Source organism: Falco peregrinus, chromosome 1 (assembly GCF_023634155.1).
Source record: "Falco peregrinus isolate bFalPer1 chromosome 1, bFalPer1.pri, whole genome shotgun sequence".
Lineage (NCBI taxonomy): Eukaryota > Metazoa > Chordata > Aves > Falconiformes > Falconidae > Falco > Falco peregrinus.
The window spans coordinates 43,782,838-43,808,568 of record NC_073721.1 but is presented as its reverse complement, the minus strand read 5'-3'; the positions used below and the strand labels follow the sequence as shown (position 1 = coordinate 43,808,568).

The following is a 25,731-nucleotide window of genomic DNA, read 5'->3' as shown; positions in this document are numbered from 1 at the left end:
ATATTTGAGAGGTTTTGCAGTCTGTTCACAAATAGGAGAAAAAAAAAGTCAAAATTTGACAAAACCATTATTTGTTATGATTTATTCACTCAGTTCTAGTCTTGAACCTGGGAGTTATTGGCAGCTTCAGCTGAGATTCCTGCTGAGTATTTCTACTTATAATGACTGCATACAGCATTTAGCTCAATGCTATTTTTTTGGCATGATATCATAAATATCTATTTTAATTCTTGTCTCTGTATGTGTATCTAGGGTTTGGTGCTTTTTTCCTTTTCCTTGTGAAAATACCTCTAGATGGAGGACAATATCCTGCTCCCTTTACTTAGGAGAATACTCCACTCGAGTTCAACAGTAGGATTATTCTCCTTGGGTAGAAGTCCCCCTGCCAGAAGGCCCGTACATCACTTAAGTACTGGCTTAAGCAGAGAATAAATGTCCATCTGTGCAGGGTAGAATTTCATCTGTTGTCAGGGAACTTAGAGCTGACCCACAGGCTTAAGGAATCCCAGATTTACTCACTATTCCTAAAACCACATCTCTTCCACTCTGTTCTTTATCGCTCAGGACTCAAGAGTTTGGGTATCACACTTTCTTTATGTTTTTACTATGTCTTAGAAATAAAACTGATCGAACATGTAACTCATGCACTGGAGGTAAATTCCATCTTTTCATATTTTCTTCTGCCTTCCATGAATACAGAAGGCTGAGCTTTGGCCTTTTTGTAACAAGAGTACCCCAGAATTTGTGACTGGAGCTACAGTCGGATACATTGAAGTGTTGCGTTTGGTCACAGTGAGACTTTGCTGGTGATACTGTATGAAATAGAAGGTCAAAGACATTCAAAGTGAAATGGTGTAGTGCCATTAAACTGAAATGTTTCAATAACTTTAATGATTTCAGCCAATCATAACGTCCCTAAGAAACATGATTTCACAGAATTAGCTTTTCCCACTGAAAAAACTGGAACCTGCACTACGTTAAAGAGCCTGTTCTTCCAGACTTGGTATGGGCAAAGTTCCTGAGGACATGGAGGGAGTTGTCAGGTGGAGAAAGCAGTGCCCCCAGCAGCTCCACTCTTCCTGGTTTAGCTCTTATTTGAAGCTGGAAAAGTTCACTTCTAATTTTTGAATTATTTTTTTTGATTTTTCACTCTCCTCTGTGTGTAGCAGTACTCTGATCTTAAATTGTTTCTGCCAAGCAGGTGCACATGCATAAATATCTTTTTTTGCATCCCTCGGAGCTCTTTGGGATGTTTATGGGAGTGTGTACCATGGTATAGTTTGTTTCCTAGCTAATAATTTCCTCTTGGTTGTTGAGAAAGCTTAATTGCCTTGAGTTCTTCTATTACAAATTTTGTAGATGTTGCCAGTATTTTGTGTCTGCCTTGTAAGCAGAGCTGTTGCATAGGGAAGGTCTGTATGGTTGGAGAGGGGCTCGTCAGCTGTTGAATTCTGGTGAGACTTTATGGATATGTCCAGCATCCCTGAAAATTCCAGTTGTACATTCTTGAGTGTTTGTAAATTAGTTAGAAACTGAAAACAACTATCTCTCAAAAACCTTTCAAGCATGCAGCAACTCTTCCTCACTGAAAAATTTACTTTCATTAATTGTATCATGTATATTTTAAGTGCAAATAGTCATAACAAGCACGTACTAATACAGTAACCTGCAAAAGCAGAAAGCTTACAGTCCCAGGAAAACACTCTTGTGTGATTGCTGTTAAAAGTTTATAGGAAAGTCAGGTGTGACACTCATTGGTTTCGAGATGAAGAGGATGTTGTGGGTTACTGGGTTTGTGATTGAATTCAGTGTGATTTAACTTGGTTTTGCTGCACTTCTGAGTGGATTAGTGGCCCGTAGATTCAGAGTGTGCTACTGCTAAGTCATTTCCACTTATTAAGTACTTAGAAAAATCCTTTTTGTTGCCATCAGGGGGAGCTTTTGAGATCTTTCAAGAGTGAAAAAAAAATATTATAAAAAAAAAAAAAAAGGAAAGGAGAAAAAAAAGAAACGTCCCAGCTCAGAAACAGAGATCTACAAACCAGCAAGCAGCCAGAACCTTACCTGTGGCTACAACTAAGCCAAGGAAGCCAGGGGAGCTGAATTGCTTAGACCAAAAAATTAGCAATATTGAGAGAGGATTTTTTTACTCGATCCACCAATAAAATTAATAATCTTTTTATTTATTATTATTATTTTTAAAAAAACCAGGAGTTTTTGGAGCATTCAAAAGCCAAATCCTGCTCTGTTGCTACAGCTTCTGGAAGGCAAATGCTCTTCAAAAAGCTTCTCTCCTTTTAGCTCCTGATGATTCGATGGGGACCTTTGATGCAACATTTGGATTAGCTGCACACAACTGCACTGAGGGGGACCACAAAAGGGGGAGCCTGGCTGATTGCATAACTTTAAAAAAATAATAAGAGGAAAAGAAAGAATTAGGAAAAGAGAGAGAGAGTGAAAAAGAGAGAAAGAAAGAAAGAAAGCAATTAAAAAAAAATATCTGAGACTCAAGTTTCAAGACTCTTTATGTGCTGCAGAGGAGCATAAGGTTTACCAGCAAAGTGCAACGGGGAGTCTGAGAGGAGAAATAGCTTTCTCTTTTGCCAAGAAAAAAAAATAGGAATGTGTGCTTTGGACTGGACTGGGAAAGAAAGCTGGGGAGATTGCAAAAAGGAGGGTGCAGGATTTTTGTCACATTGATCCATTCATCTCGATTGTCTTCTTTAAAAAATAAATAAGAGGGGGGAAAGTGATAGGAGGAAAGAGGAAGAGAGGAAAAGAAGGGGGGAAAAAGAAAACAGCAAAAGTGTTTGAACCTCTGGAGCTATCTGTTCCTTCAAGCTGATTGATTAGTCATGATCCCTGCAGTTTTAATGGGAATCATTCAATTGGGAAGGTGGAGCACCCTAGAGTAGATTAGCATATTCTTGTTTACTCATCTTCTGAGGGGCTTTTTCTCTTTTCTTTCATTTTGTGGAGAAGAAGGGAGGGGGGGAGGTTGGGGGGAAGGAGGGGGTTGTGGCTTATGTTATAAAGGAGGCCAAAAAAATAAATAGATTAGAGCATCATTTGGGGGGAGGGAAATCAGTGGGTCTGAGTCTTGGAGAAAGCTGGGGGGGTTGTTTTGTTTTTTTGTTTTGGTGTGTGTGTGTGTGTGTGAGAGTGTGTGTGTGTTTTTTTTAAAAAGAAAAAAAAAATAAAGGGAAGAAAATCCAGCAGAGAAAAGAAGAGGGAGAGGAATTCCAGCTGTGGAGGAATAGAGGAGAAGAAGACAGATAGAGGAGGAAGAACAGAAAAATACATTGCCACCAAGAAGGAGTTTTGATTTATTTTATTTTTATTTGTTTTAAGGGGGAAAAAAAAATCTATAAGCAGGAAAAAGAAAGAAAGAAAAAGAAAAAAAGAAAAGAAAAAGCAACTGAGAAGGGTTATAAAAAGAGCAAATACCAAGAAGGGTGAACAAGAGAAGAAAGTCAAGGCAAGGAGGAGCCCAAAGCTGGCAGATCGGGAGGATTTGCAGGGGAGAAGGGGGGGGAAGATTGGAAATGCAGCTCTGGAGTTTGCTGCTGCCTCTTGCGCTTCTCTGTACAGCCCTAGCCAGTGGACCCGAATGTGGGATGGACGAGCGCTCCCGCAGGGCGAGGAGGGACACCAGGCACAGCCGCCAGCTCCGCTACACGGCCCCGGGCACCTGTGCCACCAGGTTAGCCCGAGGAAGGCGCTCCACTGCTGGGCTGGAGCCTGGGCATGTCCCCCGCAGGAGGCAACAGCGGGAGGTAAAGGACGAAGAGGAGTCCCTTACCCCGAGCAGGGCGCTCTATTTCAGTGGACAAGGTGATCAGCTGCGGCTGAAGGCAGATATTGAGCTGCCCCGAGATGCCTTCACTTTGCAAGTGTGGCTGAAAGCTGAAGGAGGACAGAGATCTCCGGCTGTCATTGCAGGTAGGTAGTTGGTCGTGCCTGTGGCTGCAGCATCCCTTTTACGTTTCGGGAGCCAGCAGAGCAGCCAGCTGTAGGCGTGCGTGTGTATAGTTTACGTGTGTGTACATTTAAATCTGCGTGTGTGCCTTGCAACGTACATCTGTGTGCGAGTGCATGTGTAAACACGCTCGGGTGCGTTTATCGTATATATATTTGGTGAAATACCGGAGCTCAGCAAACTGTCTGAAAGTAGATGCTCGCAGAAAAAGTTATGTAAACTTTTGCATAGGGAAATGGCAGTATCCTGGGTAGTTTCTTTATTTCTGTGTGTACAGATCAAGATGCAGATAGGAGAGAGAGCTCTTATGGTGGGTTTTCACCTAATTTTCAGGTTGGGAAAGTGTAAACAGAGCATTTGAAAGTAGCTTGATGTATGTATGAAAAGAAATGTATGTGTCTGGTGTGTGGCTGCAAAGAAACACATATCTAAGATCCTTATAAGATTTCCTTAGTTTTATTAGCTTTTTAGTGTACTTCACTGTTACCTTTTTAGATGCAACGTTAGCATGTGGTTTCCAAAAAGCTATAAAGGAACTTTTGGCTATTGTGAAACCTCAAATGAATCAAATGAGTTTATAAAGTTCCCAACCCCTCGACACTCAGCTAGGGCTGGGACTAGCACTGCAGCTAGAGGATGTGTTGAGTATTTTTGTCTCCACTTAGAAATGGCAAGTGTAACACAAATGATTGTAAGGTCAAATAGCCCTATAAAATCATTTAGTACTCAAAGCAGCTACCAGTCTAAGCTGTCTGAGCTGAACAATAATGAGGAATATTGCACTTTTCTTATTTAAATTTTATGAGCCCATCGTGAATTTGGGTTCTTTCCCCCTGCATTCGCTCCCTCTCCCCCTCCCTCCCACCACCTCCCACCCTCCTCCCCCCTTAGTGATAAAGTGCAGTGAAGTTGTCGTGAAATCGGATACTTTTCGGAGGGTTACAAACCCTTATAAATGTCGCCACATCCATCTTTGCTCTGAAGGAAGTCATAGAAAATGGAAATGTCCTTTAAAAAAAACAGAAAACAAGCCAGAAAGACAAGGGGGGGGGGGGGGGGGGGGGTGCGCTGGGGGGGGGGGGGGGGGGGGGAGGAGGACATGTTTTACAGTTCTTTTGGCAAGGAGATTCCCTGAAAGTACAAAGTTTCCATGTCCTAGGAGATGCCTTAAAGAGACAGGGAGGATTCCCCCTTTCCCTTTAACTGGAGTCCCTTCCTACCAGGAGGCAGCGGGTGCTGGTGCCGGTGGCACCGTGGCTGCCCAGTGCCAGCCCAGCTTACCCCTGCCCTGCCACCCTCCCTGCGACGCTGGGCTCCATTGCTGCCCCAGCCCTGACCTGCACTACTCTGGGCTCGCCAGAAAGTTGCTTTGTCCTAAGGAAAAGAAAAACTAAGATGAACTCAGCAGTGCTTTTCCTTAACTTCCCCCAATCCCAGTTGCTCTGCTCGTTTGCAAGGAGGGGGACGTGGTGTGTGCCTGATGCCGGGGTGGGCAGGAGGTGCTGGGCATGGGCTGGTCCCTTCTGCCCTCGGGAGGGCAGGCAGATGAGCAATTTCATAGGTGAAGTGGATTATTACTTGCATTATTTCCTCTGACTTTCTCATGCTCCGCTCTCCTGGTTCCCAGTCTTCACTGAAACCCCGGGGCACAAAGTGTTTCCCTTTCAAGTTAGGAAAAGCGGCATTTGGGTTTACACAGATCTAATCAGTGTGTTTTCTAATGTGTTTAATCCAACACCTAAGCCCCCATGTCCGCCTTTGGTGCAAGTATCTCTAATTCATACAATAGGGAACCTAGACAAAAACACACAAAGATCATTTGTAGTAAAATACTTTAATTGGATGGGGGAGGTTGAGTTGTTGCCTGTATAAAACACTTGACCCATTTTATGCATGGAAATAACATTCCACTGTGAAAAATGAAAAGAAATGCCCCAGTTTTACACCACAGAGCTTGCAGCTCAGCTCAGGAGGACTTTGTGATTTTTATTTTATTTTTAAGCTCCCCCTACCCCCCTCGCATGCACTCTTGAAGAGAAGCCAGGTTTGGCTCTGTGTGTAAACACCTGGAAGAGGTCCAAGAGGAACTCACTTGGAGTATCCTCCACACACCACAGCCTCCCAGACCTGCAGCGAGCTTAGGGAGAGATTATGCTTCCCTCAATGAGGAAATCAAGGGTTCTGGCTGCCAAAACTCTTGGCTTTCTCATTTTCACTGTTTTGGGATGTGACAGACTCAGGAGCCTGGTTCTGCTGTTGAAGTTGCCTCTGTAGGACCCCACTGAAACCAAGAGCCCTTCTGGGTGTTTGGAGGGGGGGGTGGGGGGGGGTGGGGGGCAGGGACTGGGTGAAATTTGCTGACAGTGCCAAAAGTAAGTTTCTCCCCAACTTCTACCTCAGTTGCAAAGTGGGAAACTGTGTGATTGCACAGATCTGAAGAAGAGGGCAGAACTGACTGGAAGACATCTCTTGTTTGGGGGTCCTCCTTCTATCTTCTTCTACTTTCTACACCCTACCCTCTGACTGTGTTGACTGCTCCCCTTCCATCCCTCCTTCCTGGCATATAAGTAGTCACTACAAGTCATACAGCAGCCATATGTGTGCCTATAGGGGAAGCCTGTTGTTTTTGATAAAAATCTTATGTGGGACCCAAGTTGTTATCAGCTTCTGTGCCTGAGCCCTGCTATAACGGAGCTCTTCTGCTAATCCAGGCTACAGGAGTTTCTGTCTGGAGCCAACTCTCCTTACGTCACCCTCTGCTGCAGTATTCAATTTGTTTTCATAAATGGCTAATTTTACAGTGCTGTTAAGTGGGTTCGTCATTGTGCCGGGCCATGCCCTGTCTCTGATGATAGGCAGTCCTTGGTGCCAGGCTCTGCCAATTTTCACGCTGGCTGGCAGTGATGTTATTGCTGCCCTGTTTGACTTCTCTGATATCTGTTCTGGCATTTGTCAGGGAAGGCTGTTGGGAAACTAGAAGTCTGACCCATTGATCTGTGTTACGCAAAAGCTCGGAAGCCTTTTCGGAGCTGGGCTGTGCTTCCTTTGTGCGGCTCCTGCGGTGCAGCTCTCCAGCGGAGGCAGCTAGCAGCTCCTGCATACTTGCCTCCCTCCCTGGGCCACATAGTTCTTGGACAAACACTCCTTGGATGTGCATACCTACCACACAGCACAGTACATCCCTCTTATAAACACACACATGTGCACATGGTATTAATCATGCAAGTTTGCGCACTTTCCCCTGTACAGCCTTTGAATGCACATCTAGTTGTGAAGGAAGGAGTTAAGGTCCAGACTGTACTCAAGTTAGGTAATGCACATGCCATGCAAAATCAGAGGCTTCAAAGCACAGTTGACCTTGCTTCTGTTGTAATCAAAGATATTTCAGTCCTCCTGTGGAAATGCAACTCCATCCTAAGAAACAGGATCCTCCTGAGTCCCTGTCAGTGTGTTTTCTGGTATATGGCTCAGCAATGGGATAGCTCATGCTTTCATGGGAATGTGATGTTGACTCTTTGCTGGCTGGGAGCTGAGAGGAGCAGGATGAATGATTGGCAGTGGGAGCCGGAGTAAGAAGGCGTGCCTGCTCTGAAGAGTGAAAGTTATTTGTGTTTTGTTTTGGTGTGGGTTTTTTTTCTTCCCCCTTCTCAGTTTCATTCTCCTCTGTCTCTCTATTCCTCTGCCTGCCAACAGAGAGCATGATCCCAACTTAATAAAGCTTCATATGTAAGGGAGTGCCTGTGTTTTCCCAGCTTCAGTCCTTGATGAACATAAAACTGCAGTAGAATCCAAAGGGAAAGAAATGCCAAAATCAGCAGAGTGAAGCTCACTTAAAGCCACAGCTCTTGCATGTGAGAGACTGAGAAACATCTGTGTTGGGACCCAATAATTGGGCAATTATAAAGATATGTAATTGACACTGCATACGTCTGTTCCCTTCACAGGGTTTAAGAATATATGTTTACTTTTGGGGGTTAATTTGGTTCCCTTCTGAACTTTTGGAGCCTGATATTGATTTAATGCACTTCAGGTAGAATCGGTGAGGTAAGTCCTGTCCCTGGAGCTGATCCTTATAGCTGATGTGTTGGGAACTTGAGGATGTTTTCAATAGAGAGTTTACTCTGAGTTTCATTGGCATTAAAGTGATATGTAGATAGATAATGACACATTCTCTCATCTTCAACAGCCTGTTGTCTTTTAATTTCACTAATTTTCTTGTTTTGTTCTGTAATGAAGTATTAGAATTAAGGACTATAGAGTAAGTCAAATGTAAAGCTTGTAGTTCTGTCATTTAATTAGCACTGGCATGTGCCAGGTCCCAGGGTGATGGGCATGAAGGGCAGAGTGGAATAACAGCTGGACCACAATGACAGGAGCTTGAACACCTGCCCAGATGCTCCTTCAGGGTGAGAAGCCTCCAATACACCACTGCTGAAGCCTACAGGTAGGATGTACTGTGTGGTTTTGGCTTCCCTGTAGATGCGTTCAAATGATTAGCCACTTTGTGACTACGGATCTGGATAAGGAAGAGTCAGAAACTGGAAAAGAAAAAGATTGGGTTTTTTTCCCCGTAAGATGTGCAAATTTAATGACTCTTGTTTCATTGACCAGCTACACACTAGAGTCAGGACAGCAAAATCAGAAGAAAGTTTTCTGTTTGGTGTTTACGTTTTTTTCTTTTCCTTTAAGCACTTACAAGTAGGCTGCTCTAATTAATAAAATGGTAATAAAAGGGAGAGGGAAATTTGACTCTCTGTGTGTGAAGGTTGTAAATTTAGATTCCAAAATGATGCATGGCTGTCTCCTGTAGGCACGGAGATGTGTCCCAGGCTTGCCCCAGCTCTCCGAGCTCCATTTCGGCCTGATTTATTTCAAGCCAGCCTGTTTCAGTTAGAATAACTCACATGAGGCACAGAGCAAGCTGAGGGGATGGTGTTTGGAGAGAGAGGGGGAGCAGAGCTCTCCTCAGGGGTTCATGGAGACGTCTAGAGAAGCACAGAGCAGAGCAGTGGTGGGCAGATCTCAGTGGTGGGGTCAAAAGAAGCCCTTGGAAAGCCTTCACACCCTGAGACATCGCAGAAAGACAGACCTGATTGGTGATTCAGATGCCTGAATGTTATTGCATCAGGTTGAAGCTGCTCTCTGGGTCTCCGTGTCACCCTCCCATGCAGAGCCAGGGGAGTGCTGCAGACGGCCGAGGGGACACCAAGGCCACAGCCACACCAAATGGAGGTGCAGGTGCCCAGCATCACCCTAGCTACATGTGACATAGTGAGAGATGCGCTTAAATCCCAAATCCCAGAGGTCTCACTGAGCACTGAAGCAGCTGGGAGGGGGGATGCTGGCTCCCCAGGGACCCTAACTCAGACCCTCCCACGAAGGAAGCTGCCACTCACCTTTCTCATGAAGATCAGGCCAGGTCTCCATTTCCAAAGCGGGCCCAGGAGTTTGCTGATGCTGCTCCACGAGCTTCACATGTTCATCAGCCTTCGCCAAGGAGAGGAGAGATCTTTGGCCGGGTGCACTGAACAGCAAAGAGCCCAAGGGTGGCAGGTACGTGCCAGGGGCTGGACCCTTGGAGTGCTGCAGGGGCATCCAGCTGCTGGGGCAGGGATTTTTGGTGGAGAAATGCCTTCTTCGGAGTCCAAGTCTGGCTCTGTCAGGACATAGGTGCCAAGCTCCTCAGGTCTGGCACAAGAAAGGTGCAGTCATGACACCTGCTTGAGCAGCTTTAACACAAAAATACTGCAGGATCGATGGGTTTTAGGTGCTGTCAAGACCATGGGATTAACCAAGCGCTTTCACCTTGGATTTTCATTGCTCATGCTGGCCTGAGCTAGAAAAAAAGATCCAAAATATAGTGTCTTTTTTCAAAAAGATATATTGAAAAAACAAAAATAAACTGGGGTCAGATGAAATGTTCCTATATAATAGTTTTGCTTCCAATTTTAGCCGTTGTTTTTTCATCTCTTCTTTTCTTTTCTCTGATAGAAATTATAGGAGCAGGAGCAGAGAAAGGACCACCTGGGTTGCCAAATTCAGTCCCCTGCAGTGTCAGGGATATAACAGCAGATAATTAGTCCAAACATTCAGAGAATATCCACTCTGTAGGTTCTGATATAGCACAGGCCACAGAAAATTTCCCAGTGCTCTACTATAAACCAAAGATCTTTAGCTAAGACCAAGAGTCACCGCTATAATGTAAGACAGGAAAAGAGAAGGACAGATTGACAACATCTTAAGTACCTGAGATCCAAAGCGTTTTTTTAGAAAACTGTTAAGTATGAGAAAGAAAAACATTTGCTGGTAAAAGATATGAGCTTTCTTATTTTCAGAAAGTTAAAAAAGAATCAGGTGTTTTGAGAGTTATGAAACTTCTATTGAAATTTGAAGTTAGAATATTTGCCAGAACTGATCCTTTCCCACAGATAGTCTGTTTTGATTAATTTCCCTTTTTCCTGAGAAAAATATTTTATCAAACATATCCCACCCTTCTCTGGTCTTGGTCTGTGTGGCAGTTCCTACATCCCATCATAGTAAGAATGAACATGTTCACTTTATTACATTTTTACTTCTTCAAATCTTGTATTCCAGGTTATCCTGAAAAGGCATCAGAAAAGCCTTGGTTGATCAAAAGTCTCCGCATTTTTCTCTCAGCTATAACAGTTAGTCTAATATCATCTCTTTCTTCATTTAAGCTCCTCTCTCAGTGCTACCAAATTTTTAATTTAATATAGACCTTAAAGGATCAGTTTATGTTATTCTTTCTATTTTAAATATGCAAGATAAGTTGGGCTTTTCTATTTCCTAGGTTCTGGGTGTTTGCTTCATGCACTGTTCTGGACACAGAACAATTGACTGTGCTTTCCTTTTTGTTTGTTTATTTTCCCAAAAATGAGACTTTTAGAAATTACAGGGTACTTTTCTTCCGACCTTACGCTTACACTGTCTTGTGGGCATTTCCCTACCTTGGGGTAGCTGACACCTGAATATGATTCTTAGTTTTATTTCAGGTTTCTGCGGAGAAGAAATGCTTGATTGTTCTTCTCCTGATTTTTGCTTGTCCCTACATTTCTCTCCATTTTTCTCTGGTGTGAGAAGCATGCACATATGCACACAATTTCCAAAGCACCTTTGATTTTTTCCCAGATCAATAGAGCATTTAAACTCCAATGATCAAGGAAGAGCAGCTTGTTTATTTCCCCACATATTCTGACACAAGTGGCAGATCTTGTAATCTGCTTTGATTTGATGTTAGTGCCTGTTATAAAGTTTACTCTCTCCAAAGCCATCCATGAAGTTAAAGTACTCTTACTCTAAATGTAAGCAGAGCAGAACTCCAAAAGGTGAGTTAAAAGGAGAACAAGAGTAAATATCTTGTTCCGGAATTTTGCTTTCTGCTGTCCTTGTTCATGGTGATCAGAACAATTTGCTTAGTTGGGGATTGTTCAATATCCATAAGGCTGCCGGCATCAGGTGAGGGTGCAGTATATATCACAGTTAAAACTGAATAAATACAAATACAAATCAGATTATCCCTTGGTGAGAATGGGGCTGGATTCATAAAGTTAGATTTACACAAGCATCATGGATTTGATCCTAAACATGTTCAGGATCATAGGAAAAATACCATTGATTTTGGCTGATCCTGACTTAGGGTCTGATTTCAGAAAGTCTTCTGCATCCCTCCTCTACAGCCTGGACCCTTCCATAGTACTTTTTTTTGCTGCCCCTTCTTGCTTTGGATACAAGAGGGGGGAAAAAAAACCCAACAAAACCCAACAAAACAAAATGAAGGCCTTACGTCAGAGAAATTGGCCAGGGGAAGGGGACGTTTATTTTAGTTGTTTTTGGTATACTCCAAATCCCATTCTGGCCTCCATCTCTTTCAACCTTTCTCTTCTTTTTGGTTTTTTTTTTCCCAGTGTTAAAAAGAGCACTTATTCAAAACACACTGTCCAGTTTTCTGTTTTGCTGGGTGATGTAAGTGTGTAACTTTCCCATCCAATCTCTCCACCCTCTCTTATCACCATCATAGGCTCAGTTCTTTCTCTATTATCTGGTGTCCTTGATTCCCCTGTCTTTCCCTTCTTCCTGCTCTGCACAGTTGCTGGTTTCCTCCTCCCTAGCACACGCGTGCCGTGGGTGACCCTACACACTCTGTAGTTTTCATTTTCTTCTGCCGCAGGAGGGTGGCATCCCTTCCTTGCAGCCCAAGGGTGGGCACCAGGTTGGTCGCTTCAGCCAGCTTGTGTTGGAAGAGCTGTGGGAACAGAGGGTAAGCAGGCCATGTGTTTGTGTGCTTAGTCAGGCATATGCTCATGCACATTTTCCGGGAATTATTGATATTGTTCTGTTTAATATCCATCCTAGCAGTACACAGACAAGGAGCGAGCAGTTCTCACAAAAGAGGGAGTGAGGGTGAAGTAAAACTGAGAAGCATCTGGGATTGGCCTGGTGAAGTAGCATCTGAGACACATGATACCAGCTCATGAAAACAAAAGAACTGCTGTGTTAGAGAAGAAAACACTCTGTTCTTTGCTGATCAGCTCCTGGGGTCTGGTAGGCTTTCCTTGAGTCTTCCCTTCGAGTGATACTTGAGGCTCCTTTACGTCTTCTCCTTTCTCCCCTTGTTGTGTTTTTCCTCCTTTTCCTTATCTAATTTATTGCCTCTTTATTTGCTTTAAATCACTTTCCCATATGGATTTCTCTCTTCTGACCCATCTTCCCCTCGCTCATCTGATTCCCAGGAGTCCTCTGTTGTCATGGAATTGGGAGAAGAGCAGCCCTGTTCCTGACACCGAGCATCAGCTGCAGGCTCCTTTCCTCCTTCATTTTCTTTCTCGTCTAGTCTCTGCTCTTAGTGTTGGAAGCATATTCACACAGATCATCCATTGGATTGAGGAAACAGATCTTATCACCGTTATTTTGTTTGTTTTATTTAAGACAGGGAAAAAAAAAGGAAAGGAAAGGCCTTCAATGTTACGAGTGTTACTGAGTTTTGAATGTAGGGTTTTTTATCCTGTACTGATGTATTCTAGTACTGTTAGTTTCCTTTACCACTGCAGTAAGACTGATTTTGTGGTCCCAATAACTGCCTCAAAGCATTCTGCTGATGGTGGTGATGAGATTCTTAGGCATGACAGAACATTACCCTTACAATCAGGGAAACTGAGGAAAGGAGGGATGCTCTGATTTGTCCAAGATGTGGTAGGGTGGTGGTGACAGAGCTAGAAACAGAACCCAGCTTGGCCTTTTCTCAAACTTTTTTTTTTTTTTTTAAAGGGGCAATGACAGTTATTCCTTAGCCTAGGTTGTTCTCCATGTGAAGCCAACACACCCTAATTCCTGCAGGATGATCCTTGTAGCTGCTGAGGGTTCTTTGTTTGCTGTGCTGAGCTGATGGTGGTGACAAAATCGTTTTACCTGGTACTGCATTGTTGAAACCACTGGCAACACGGGGAGTGGGTGAGGAAGGCGGTTGGTGTTTGTGACATGAGGTCTTTGGAGATGGCAGAAAATCAGATTTTCTGGAATTACTATGTCTGAACAGACATGCTGGTGATGTTTGAATCAGCATGAATTACTGTATTTCTCAAATGGAACAGTTTATGCAGCCCATAATGGGAGAGAAAAGCAAACATCACCGAGACCCTTAGTTCAGAGTACTCTAAATTGGAATGCTTTGATATTTTTGATACTTCTACACATTGATTAATATATTGACTTGCTGAAACAGCTTGTGAAATGTGTAAGTTGCTCTTCCTAGGAAATGCTGCAAATCTGTCTCTGGATATCTTGGGTTATTAATTAAGGGTGAGAGCAACCTGTTTATCCCCTAGTTAAACATGGACCAGGTGAGAAGTTGCTGAAGGGGCTTTGCACACAGTGTGTTAGTGCCACAGACTGTTTTGGGGAGGGATCATAATCTAGTGCACACCCTCATGGCTAAACAACCAGTGTTTCTCTCGGGAGTGTCAACAGGGAGGCTGTACATCATGCAGTCCATGCGTTTTTTTTTCTGAATTCAGTAGCATCTGTGCCTGTAAAGTCTGAGGTGCTGAGCTTGCATTACTACTGTCTTACATTGCATCTGTCTTGTGGATAAACAGAGCAGCCTCTCTGAGGTCAAAACAGCGCCTTTCACCAGTGATAATTTAATGGGAATTATTTTCAGCATAAACTAGACAAGCATTGGAAGCCTCCTGTGCTGTAGCTCATGAATGGAGATGTTCAGGGAGAAAAGGAGTACTGGGAGAAAAAGCAAATGTTAACTAAATGCATTACGCACATGATTTTGAAACATGTACTTGGCAGAGGGAAGGGTGGGAAGTACAAGCCAGATTCTGCTGTTGAGCACACCAATGTAAACCTAGAGTAACTCCGTTGGAGAGGAAATCAGGGGGACTGCTCCAGACCGATGAACGTGTAGAATCTGGGGCAGAGACAGCGCATGCAATGGGGAAAATGAACAAGCTGAGAAGTGAATGTCATGGAGAACAACCTCCAACCACCGTCACCGCTGTTGATAGTTTAATTTGGGTGTGTAATGGTTATGGTGATGCAGTGGGAAACATTTGTACAGTGTGGGGTTGTTTATACTTTTTGGAGCATTTTCTGCATATACCTATCGTAATCCCTGTGGACTGTGAAATTAGGCGATACACCAGTTTTACAGTGTTTGTGTTTCCAGCAACAAACACTTCTGAACTCTACTCTCCAGTCTTGTGGCCCTAAACTCCTTCACCTCCTCCCATACGGTCCCATCTCCAGCAATAATATCCCCTCCTCTGTTTATAAACAAACACCCTCAGAGGAAGTTCACAGGAAGCAATGTTACTTAATGAAAATCAACGATATGCTCAGGTCCATGCTGTGGGCTGGAGCCAGCAGGGTTGCTGGATGTTTCCTACTCTGCATCTGCTTGTAAGAGTTTCTTTGATGAGATGTTTGCCTGTCTAACTATGTGTCTTTCTCTTCCCTTCGTCATGGAAAATATGAAAAAAGAGGGAGTAAAATTATAAAATCAGCATGGACAGTATTTGGGAACCCAAGCAGGGAGGCTAGCATCAATGAACTTGTAGAATTTCTTCTTAATATATCCACTGATTTTGTCTATTTATGTTTTTTTAAACACTGAAATCTAGATTCTGGCTCCTGGCAAAACTCTTGCTCTTGAGTTGCACAAAGGCTGTAAAAGGACTAAAACAGCCCAAAGGATAATTGTCCTACTGTAGTCTGAGCAGAAGGCTGATATATCTGGTGTTGCACATCTCTCTCACAGAACTACCAGCTTAAGGAGGTAGGAGTGAGCTAGACTCAAGTAAGTAGATAACACAGGACTACACCATGACATAGTCACCATGAGCTTGGAGCAAGGGACAGATCTCCATGTGCTGTCAGCTGGAAAATGCAAAATGCTTTAACTTGCTCCAGAGGTCCCCCAAACCCCTTGCAGCACAGGGGGAACCCAAGAAGAAATCCATTTTCTTGTGACTGCCCCTGGGTTGTGCCTTTAGTACTACACCTTGGTGGCCTTAGACAGGAGGTGAGGGAATTATGTGTTTGTTTCCTTCCAGGAGAAACTGGGATCCTCTAAAAAGCCTTTCTGCCTACTCAAAATGTGTGGGAGAATCACCAGATAAAGTAAAGTTCTGGGAATGAGGGAAGCAGCACTGGTCAGGACTGTGGTTCCTCACTTGTGCAGAGGTGTAGTATTAATGCAGTGCTCATGTCACTGTCCAGGCTCCCCCATTTCCATAAGCAGTGTCTTGGGAGGAATAAGGGTGTTTTTACAGACATAATAGATGTGAAAGCTGTAGTCCCACTTTTAGATGTAAGAGCCTTGAAGTTTTAGATGTGTTACCAAAGGTGTCTGCTGCTGGCAGAACCTCCATACCTTAAACTGTGATGGTTTAAAATAGCCTTATCTGTTGCTTTTTGTTGAAAAAGCAGTTTCTCTTATTGTACAAATATTTTGTCTTATCTATAAGACTGTTCCAGTGTGGTCTCTCCACCTCCCACCCCAATGGGGGGGAAGACAATCAGAAGTGAACATTTTGTATTCCAGCATCAACAGAGTTTATCAGTGGTTGCACAATCACTTTGCCTGTGAAGAGATTAAATAAAGAATTGGGGCAGGGTGGTGGTGGAAATGGACCTGATTTATATTGGTGAGTATCCTCCAAGAATTCCAGGATAACTATCAACAGTTTCTCCTAGGAGGAAAGTTGAGCGAATCATTCTTGCCCTTTGAAGAGCTCTGAATTAATGAAGAGCAGAGTATCTTCTGCTCTTTGTGCTGGGAAAGACCAGAATTCCCCGAAGTCCCCTTGCTAGAGATGGCTTAATCAAACAGACTGTTTACATTCTATGTCTCACCAGAGGCAATGCTCAAACGGGGGTGGTCTTCAGCTATACGCTGTAATACTAGGGGTTTATTTTTTTTTTGTTTGTTTTAAACGTCAGCATAGCACCAGTTTTACTGGGAAATGGCTGTATCCAAACACCTGCAGGCTCCATGGAACAGGCCAGAAAGGGAAGCAACAGCAGCTGAATCACACAGAGGCAATATGGTACCGCCAGAGGTCTGTGTTCCTTCTCCAAAGCTTTCTAAAGGGTTGGAGTTTGGCATCAAAGGTGGGCCAGGAGCACTCATACTCATGGAGGAAGGCACCTGGCAGCATTAGGAGGCTGAGCACTGGACTAGACTTTTCCCTCTGCTTCAAGTGCTGATGGCAGAGGTAGAGAAGCAATGGCCTTTCTGCCCCAGCCATGTGTTTTGTCTTACACTGTGAAGGCCAAAGTGTTTTGGCAAACAAGAAAGCACTAAATGAAATGGGAGCTATCTATTTCATAAGAGAGAGGGAAGAAGGAAACAAGATTAGGATAGCTCTTCCTACCATCCTACCATCTCCTGCCTCTCCCTTCCCTCAGAAGGAACGTCTCTTACACCTACATCAAGAAAACAACACTATTGCACATCTGTATGTCTGAAATTGACTATAAACCTTGAGTCAGGATCTAAACTTGTGTTCTGATACTTTTTTTTTAAAAAAAAATACTTTGGTATCTTCTGGAAGTGATGTATTTCCGCTCCCCATGCACAGGATCTTCTGTGCATCATTGAGGATGATGCACGTAAGTAGGCAATGTGGCCAACATTCTTCCAAACCCAAGCAATCCAACCAGCTGTTCTACAGGGATGTTATTTATTGAGAACTGTCAATGTGTTCAACACATGGTGTCCTTTGCACTAACAAACTCGCAGCTTGGCTTTTATGGGGTTTCTCTGACACTTGTCAAACACTGGTGACAGGGCAAGCTTGATGAGGCACTGGTTTTTACATGAAAATTATTATAGAAGGGCATTGCAACAAGATGTTCTGTAAGGAAAGGAGAGACGGAGACTAGTTGGCAGGAAGGAAAACAGAGGCAGTTGCAAAGGGTAGAGGTTTCTTTTTGGCTGGTGGTTTTGGGAAGAGAGTAGAGATTTCCTTCAGTGATAAATTAGAAGCTTTGGAGAAAGAAAGGGTGTTTGTTTCAGCAGTGATGAAACCGCTGTGTGAGAGAAGCCAGCTCCCTCTTCTGCCAGTTCAGGCTGCTTATTTTGTGGTGTAGTGGTTGGAGGTGCACAGGTTGTTCTGGGGTTTTAGTTGTTACTTTACAACTGCTCTGAGGTGTCTCCAGCTCTGTCCTCATCTGTGAAGGTGGGATAATGGTTCTCAGCAGCTGTCAGATAGGTGCTTTTTGTAAGGATGAGGTAATATCATCAGAGCAGTACTTCGATCATGTATGATGCTGTAAATTGTAAATGCCACTCCATTGTACCAAAAAGAAGGAATGCTCATCCCAGAAGTCCCATTGCCCAGGGTTGTGCTAGGTCCCTGCAGTGCTTCACTGCTATGAAGAGAAGACTGAGATTGTGGAATGCCAAAGAGACAAAACGACAGAGGCATATCTTGCCAATCTCCTCCTTATCTATTTGTCCCATCTTTTTTCTCTTGACTTGTGTAAGCTCGTATTCATGAGTATCACAGGTATTTATTTTCCCCTACTGAAAAACAGAGCTGTTGTCTGAACAGTGTGACTCTGGCCACATTCCCTCCTATTCAGCACAATTTAGTCTTGGCTTTTTACTAGTTAATATTTTCTGTCAACAACCTGCAAGAAAACACAAAATCAGTCCTGATAAAATTTGCAGATGTTGCAGAGTTCAGGGAGTGGTAAACAATGACAAAAACAGGACTCTCATTTGGGTGTTTTCAAAAATTGAGAACATGCAAACAGCATGCATTAGAATAAAGCCAAATGTGAAGTCATACATATAGAAAGACAGGCGGCAAGTCATACATAATAGATGGGTGGTGGGGGAAGGGTCTTTCACCTGGATCTGCATGTGTAGGAGTAACTGCCTGTTGGAATAGAGAAAGCGTGTAAATGTGAGCTGCCAATGTGTTGCTGTGGCCAAAGGTTTAGAGTCATCATTGGCTATGTAAACAAGGAAGCATTGAACAGGACTGGGGAGGTTGTGTTATCCTTGTCCTGACACTGGAGTAGCTGCTCCTGAAGTACTTTTCCTGGTTCTGGTGTCTACAGTTTCAGAAGGATGTTGTGTGACAGAGGGTTTGGAGGGAAAAAAATGAGCCATGACAATAATTATATGATTTGTAACAAGTCTTAAAGTATTTGCCTCAAGAAGATTAAGAGGTCACTTGATCATCATGATCTTTAAATATATGTTTGGGGAATATTAATCTGATAATTGGAGATTGGAAATATAATAATGGAGGATATGAGTAAATCCAGTGGATGCACATGGAGACTAAGCAACTTCAGAACAGTGAGAAAATATGGTATTTTAGCCTTGAGAGTAGTCAATCACTGAAAAAAACTTTTTGGTTAGAACAATGGGATACCTGGCACCAGAAATTTCACAGTAAAATTCAGTGTTTTTCCAAATTGCAAGGTCTTTAAAGAGAAGTCAATTCTGTTGTCACCCATGTGAGTGTCTCGAGTTCTTCTAACGTCAGATCATTCTGGGGTTTTCAGCTATAACTGCAAAAATAATTGAATCCCACTGTAACACACAGGTAGCACTAGGATGCTAATTTCAAATCTTCTGTTTTTCCAGTATTTCTATGGATTCTCCTTGACACTGGGAGGATATTCTAATCACCATATTTCCAGCTCTTTGTAGGGTTTCCTCAGGATCACTCTAGTTGAATTGTCAGGATCATTTTCATATGATGTTAATCTTGGTTAGATTTTGTCACCTTTAACCAGAACAGTGTGCTGAGCAATGCCTTGACTTTTCTCCTTCAAAACAGTCCAGTGTGCTAGTCTGAAAACTATCAGAAAAACAGGACTAAAATCTTTTCTCATTGAAGGTAGTTGACTTCAATGAAGCCAAGAATTTAGCTGTAAAATACAAACTTTGGGGAGCAGAATCATGGTTTCCCTCTGGAAGCTGGAGCATTGACACTGTCAGAAGTGTGAAGCTAACACAGCAGACATCCCTTAAAAACAAAGAAGTGAGTAAAACGAACTAAGCCTGGGGTGACTTTTGCTTGTCACCTTCTTGCTGGGTGGTCTGTCTCACAGTCTCAGGGTAGAACAGCGGTCCAGAAGGGTATGCAGGCTATATGCTGAAATTACCTATTCCTGTGACTTTGGCTGAGTTGCAAACAAAAAATATAGACCAAAGACCTGTTGAAGGTAATGAGTGTTCTGAGACAGGGTTTCAGTTCATTTGACCCACCCCCAGCTGGAGACCATTCCTCAAAATTCAAATTTAAGCCAAGTGCTCAAAATGCCCCAGTTTACTCCCTCAAACCCATGTGCACAAGTATATATAGGCCTATGCACAGAGAAAGCAGTACGTGTACATACTACTTTGCTAGTCTTCATTTCTTTGGTTCCAAATTTAACCAGAAGTGGAAGGGCTGAAATAACATATGAAAGGCTGGACATACGATACTTCCTGCTGCTCAGCTAAACACAAGAATTGCCAAAAATCTTCCAAGGTAGCTTGTTTCTTTTACATTTTTCTCCCAGATCTGCAGACTTGAGAAGGTCAATTACTTTTGAGAAGCATTTGACTTTGGCAATGCTTATGGAAAGCAAAGTAGAATTATGACCTTTTGGAGGTTTGCCCATCGTTGTCCCATCTTGTCCTTTAAGAACTAAAGGCTGAATTTTCAGCTACAGCCTTCAGTTTAACAGGTGTGAATTTGTTTCCGTACACTTCTAAGACATTGTGAGTGTCTGTCTGAGGATTTTCTTTTAGATGTCTATTTATTTGTGCTCACAGATCAAGTGATCACTGGTATTTGTAGAGCAGAAATACAGGCTCAGGTATTTCCAGAAGGAAAATCATAGCAAAACAAATGAAATTGGATTCAAACTGAGCAGAAAAATAGAGCTCTAAAATTATATACTTAGGTTAGTATGTGGTGACTACAGCCTATCTGGAATGCATACTCTAATAGTTATATCATGTTAGAGCAGCAGGTTTTTGCAGCAGGATGTTTCCTAGAAAGCAGAAATATCTCTGTGGTTTGTGTATGGGTTTGGAACTTGCATGCAAGTATGGAGCGGGGAATTTGAGGCATGAAATAGTCATGATTAGAGAAGGCCCGGCTCCCTTTCAAAAGCGACAGCAGAGAACAGGCACAATCAGCTGTGTTCTGCCTGCTGCTGTGGCATGCTGTTCTACGCACCGCATCGGAGACTTTTAAGGTTGGTTTTAAGGTTGGTAAATTCCTCAGTTGTTTCCATTAGTACAGGAAAGATGCAGTCATATGGGAAAGCCAGATGCAATAATATATTTGAGTCTGGATAAGATCTAAGATATTTTTACAATAAGATATTTAATTCTCACAGAAGCAAAGACCTTGCATGGTATAAATCAGTGTAAAGGTGCTGGAACTACTCAGTTTTGCACTCACAAAATATCTGCCCAAGAATGTTCTCAAAATCCAATTAAATAACTAGAACTGTTTCATGTGGAAATGCCCCTCAATTACAAAGACAAGTCTAAGCTATCATGATGTGATTTTTACAGTGTCCTCCCAGGGTGCCTTAGTTTGCATTCATGGAATTTTTTGTTTTTGTTTTGGTTTTGTAATAATGTGGATGTTGGCCATCTGTCTGATCCTGGAAAGGTTGTAAGGTTGTCCCCGCTCCCCAGGTCCTCTTCCCACTCCCTCATTGATCATAATGTTTGATTTAGGTGCCACTAGATTTCCTTCTTTGTTCTCTAGCCCTAACCTCCTCCCCACAAACACACGTGCATTGTGCAATGGTGTAAAAGCTCTTCTCTCTGCAGCTGGGAGCAGTAACTGCTCAGCTGGTTCCATGCTGCTGTAAAGGTCAGAGACAAGGGAATTCTAAAAGGCAAAACAAGCCGTGTTGTTGTCCCCCCTTCAATCCTGGCTGTGTATTTTGATGAGCATCACAAGCAGTCTCATACTAGACCTCCACTTCTCACCCCTCTGTCTTTCTGGCCATCGAGGGGGTTCCGTAGGGCAGCGCGTTGGGCATTTTTCCAGCACGACTACAGGCTTGGCCACTGCTACAGCTGATTGACTTGCAGTGCTTGTCAGGCACAAAGCACATTTTGAAAGGAAATGCCATATTGAACTCCTAGTGAGCTGATGGGTATTGTGTATGGTCATCTGATGGCACAGATGTGCCCCTAATAATCCTTCCAGGAGAGCGTTTCCTCCTGGGATGCTCTGGCCATCTGATCTGCTCTGAGGTATGCTGACCTGTCTTGACCCAGTTTATGATCAATTCTCTGTGCTGTTTTCTAAAAGGAGCCCAGAAATACCACTTTATCATTTAGATTGCCCGGAAGTTATGGGACTTACGTGTCTGTTCCTTCCATAGAAGATACTCTCTGTGTTTGCTCTCAAGCATTAACTCTTACAAAAGGAAGGAAAGTCACTCTGTGTTAGCATGCACAAGAGTAGATTTCTCTGTAGAGCTTTGATAGCTAATCAGTATTTGGCTAATAGCTCAGGGAGGAGGAGATGACGTGGAAACAGAGGTGACGTTTGTTCTACCAAGCATGTTGCTGGGAACATCCATCTGTGTGTGCAGGGTGACCCTTCTGCCGGTGTGCTGTTGTGTTTACGTCCTTTTTTGTATGTTCATGTGTTGTTCCAGTTTTGTGTGTTGTGCACGTGTCAGTGAAAGATGGATTTTCACGCATGTGTCTCGATCCGTATCTCTGTGTTTTGCAAGATCTGCTTTTGAAGTGAGAATGATGTTAATGCTGGATTTCTCTAAAGGTGAATGCACTGCCTCAGCTACAATAGGATGGTTAATTCGTAACCTGGTTCTGCTGATCAGTTAGCATAGATAAGCTTGGCAGTTGAGAGGTGTGTTAAGGCCCTTTTGAGCCAAATCAACAAACTTATGGAGGGCTTTCCATTCCCTATATTTGAAGGACATCTGGGTCTTCATAAACACTAAACTCTGCTTTGTTGTCAGGGAGCCACACTAGAGTGTGTACAACTGGCAGCCACCACCCTGAATTCTTGCCCAAATCAAGCCTGATGCAAAGCCTCCCATGTTTACGGCACACACTAGTGATTCTCTGAAGGAACATGCTGATGGCTGCAGAGTTTATGACTTGAAGTAGTATCCAAATGAAGCCTGCCTGTACTATCTTAATACTGTCCCTATATCTGCATGTGTTATCATCATCCCTAAAAACATGGACACATACTGGTTTTCCAAGCTTCAACCAAATATATTCAGTTGTTTCAGAGAACAAGGCAGGAGAAATAAATTGTTTCATAGATATTATAAAATCCTTACCCTTGTTCTCTGGAATGTTCCCATGGTCCCAGACTTTATAGCAGGGACTGCAGTTTGACCCTTGTAAAGGATGTGCTTTTTGCTATCCATCTAAAAGCCCGCCTAAACCTAGTTATTAGATCATAAACAGCCACAGTTTGTTAACCAAGTACCAGTCTCCACTGGTTCTGCAGCTTTATTGTGAAATGCTTAAAAAGATCTAGATAAGCCAACCTTCCCACTAATACTTGTTTACACTGATACTGTATACGAAGGAGCCCTTGCGAGAGCAATACCCGGTCCAAGAATGACCCTGTTACAATATGGCAAGGACTGAAGCTCGCTTCTCTGTGCCATCTGGTTATGCAGTGTTGTGTGTTCACTTACACCTCAAAATCCTCACAATCTAATAATTTCTCACTAACCCCAGCCTACCAGATCTGTTTGCAGTAAGCTCTTATATACTCTTAGCGGGTATATTCTCACAATAGGTCAGTGAAGTGTCACTAATATGATTGTCCATGCCAGCGGCTGCTCTGTTGCAGCCTACATGATTTTGTTATCAGAAGGGAAGGATTTATGTAATGTTCATAACTAACCAGCCACTACAAATTCATGTTTTGCTGTTTTATCCCTTGTTGTCTCCCTGTTTTCAGGCTTCAAGGTATCTCATTGAGCATATGAGTGACTGGGAATTTGAGAAACAGTACAGAATATATGCTTAATTTAATGCTAAATGGCAAGGATATAAAGATTTTGATATTTTAAAGAGCCTTAGGCCAAATTCTCAATGTTACAAAGCATAGCTGTATTAAACTCCACATTTCTACATGAAGATCTTGTCTTTCACGGCAAAACAAAAAGAACTCCATCCTTCTGTCTCAGATCTGAATCCTATCGCATAGCTTGTAAACGATACTATCTGGTGTGAATTCAGCTAGATTGATAGCAGCAGCAGCAAACATCCCCTTTTTGCTCGCTTAAGTAGTACATTGCCACCTGAGCAAGTCTCAGGTGGTTTGCTTGAGCCACTCCTCGTCTCAGGGGGCGACCTCAGGAGGACTCTTAGCTGTGTTGGAAATGGTATAGACAGAGATGTTGCCTTAAGTACTCTGGACTTTGAATTATTTAACTATTGTAGAAGGAAGTGGGGGTTGCAGGAAGCATGGCAAAGGAAAGGAGAGATTATTTCTCCCCTCTATATTGGGTTCAACATCATACCATGAAATACCCAGTGCAGAACTCAAGAACTGCTCCAGTGGATCTTCACTGACTTATCCAATTGCATGGAACATGGGGATACTTAACCCAAATCTGTCGGTTTTAATTATTTTCCTCTGGACAGATAAAAGCTTTCTATAGGTTCCTGTAGAATATTTGCTCTTTCAAGCGTTCCTCTGTGCTTTGATACTAAACGATTAAAGCATGCTAAAGAAAAAAACAGCCCCAACCTTTAGCTCCCTGTTCTTGGGCCCCCTGACTGCAGCTTTGATTGTTGACCTAAATTCCCCTTTCATAACTGAGTCCTGTCACCTCTGGTTGGAGTCTCCCAGCAAAACAGGCACAGCCAACTTTCAGAAGTGCAGGGCACTGTTTTCTGTTCTGCCTTGCACGGCTGTGACGGGCTCCGCAGCACACCTGATGTGTTCAAAGTCAAACTGACCTCCTTCTTCCCCTTCCCCCAGCCTCTTGGCTGCTGGAAAGGAAAGCATAACAAGTCTTTTTTTTTTTTTTTTTTTTTTTTGCTACCCGTTGCTCAGCAAAGTGGGGAAGATTGCTGTAAGCAAGATGCAAGAAACAGCACTGAAGTGAGGGAGGAAGGCCTGGAGTCTGTTATTGATAATATTAAAGTGGATTACAGCAGCTTGCATGGGCGACTTCGGCCTCTCCTCTTTCAAACTCTGCCCACAGAGTGCTACTTATGGCTCCAGCAGCCACAGCCTCTAGCTGTCAGTTCCCGTTTCTCTGTGGCTGCTGCTGATAAACATCTGCTCCAATCTCGGCATCACAAGCTTGGTTACAGCAATGCCTCGTGTCCTCACCCAGGACTTTCTTCCAGGAGTTCAGCCGCTGATACTACTGTGCTCGTGCTGCCAAATCCTGTCCAGCGCGCAGGGCCCCTGTGAAGATGTGGCTCTTTTTAAGTCCCCAGCAAAGTTCTGAAAACAAACTGGGTTATAAATCATGCAGTGGCCTTGGTTAGGGCCTCCTGGAGGAGGTCAGATGGACAGTTGTGTGCTGGACCAGCTGTGGGTCAGTAGCCAGAGAACTGAGATTTCACTTGTAAAAAAAAAGGAGAGACTCTATTTCTGGTTTTCCATGTTTGGCTTTTGGCTTTAAGCCTTTGGATTTTAATTTTCTAGCTTTCCCCACTCTTTTGATGCCTAGGAATTTACTTTTCCTATATGGGACAAACATGGGACTGGAAGGAGCCTCGTGGGCCATTGAAGTCTGTCTCTGACCAAGCATACAGGAATGTGGCATCTTGCTCTGTTCGTGCACCACTCCAAAGTTGTCTGCAAAGTGACTCATTCCTTTGTGGGGAAGGAAGGTTACCAGTGCCTCTTACTGGAAAGCTGAACTAGCTCCTTGGGCTTCAGGAACACGAGCTTTAGAAGGGAAAAACCCATCCAGACTAGGGAGTTAGAGGGGCTGTCAGTATTCTTCTCAGCTTTAGCTCCATCCCTTTCTAGCAACTCAGGGCAAGCAGAAGTGAGGAAAACTGTTTGCTGCTGTATGAAACGTGTACATATTTTTTTAATCTAATTGCTGTGGGGAAAACAAACATCAGTTTTATTTCGCACCATTTCTTGGCTCAGAAACTGCAGGCGTTTTTGCCAAATTGTGGTTTTTCAGTCATTGGCTTGAGTCTCATTTACCATGAGGCCTCTTTACACCACTTTTGGTTTGTAAAGGGATATTAAGTAGCTAAAAATGTCCCTTAC

General features: G+C 43.2%; 1 protein-coding gene across 1 annotated transcript in view; it reads left to right on the top strand.

The window, feature by feature from the left end:
* The first annotated feature begins 3,098 nt into the window (after positions 1-3,098).
* The window catches only part of PAPPA (pappalysin 1), a 184,459-nt gene continuing 161,826 nt past the window's right edge, over positions 3,099-25,731 (top strand). Inside the window, exon 1 of the mRNA XM_005231279.3 lies at positions 3,099-3,942. Coding sequence (XP_005231336.1) covers positions 3,546-3,942 — 397 coding nt within the window. The 5' untranslated portion in view covers positions 3,099-3,545. The remainder of the gene's footprint in view (positions 3,943-25,731) is intronic.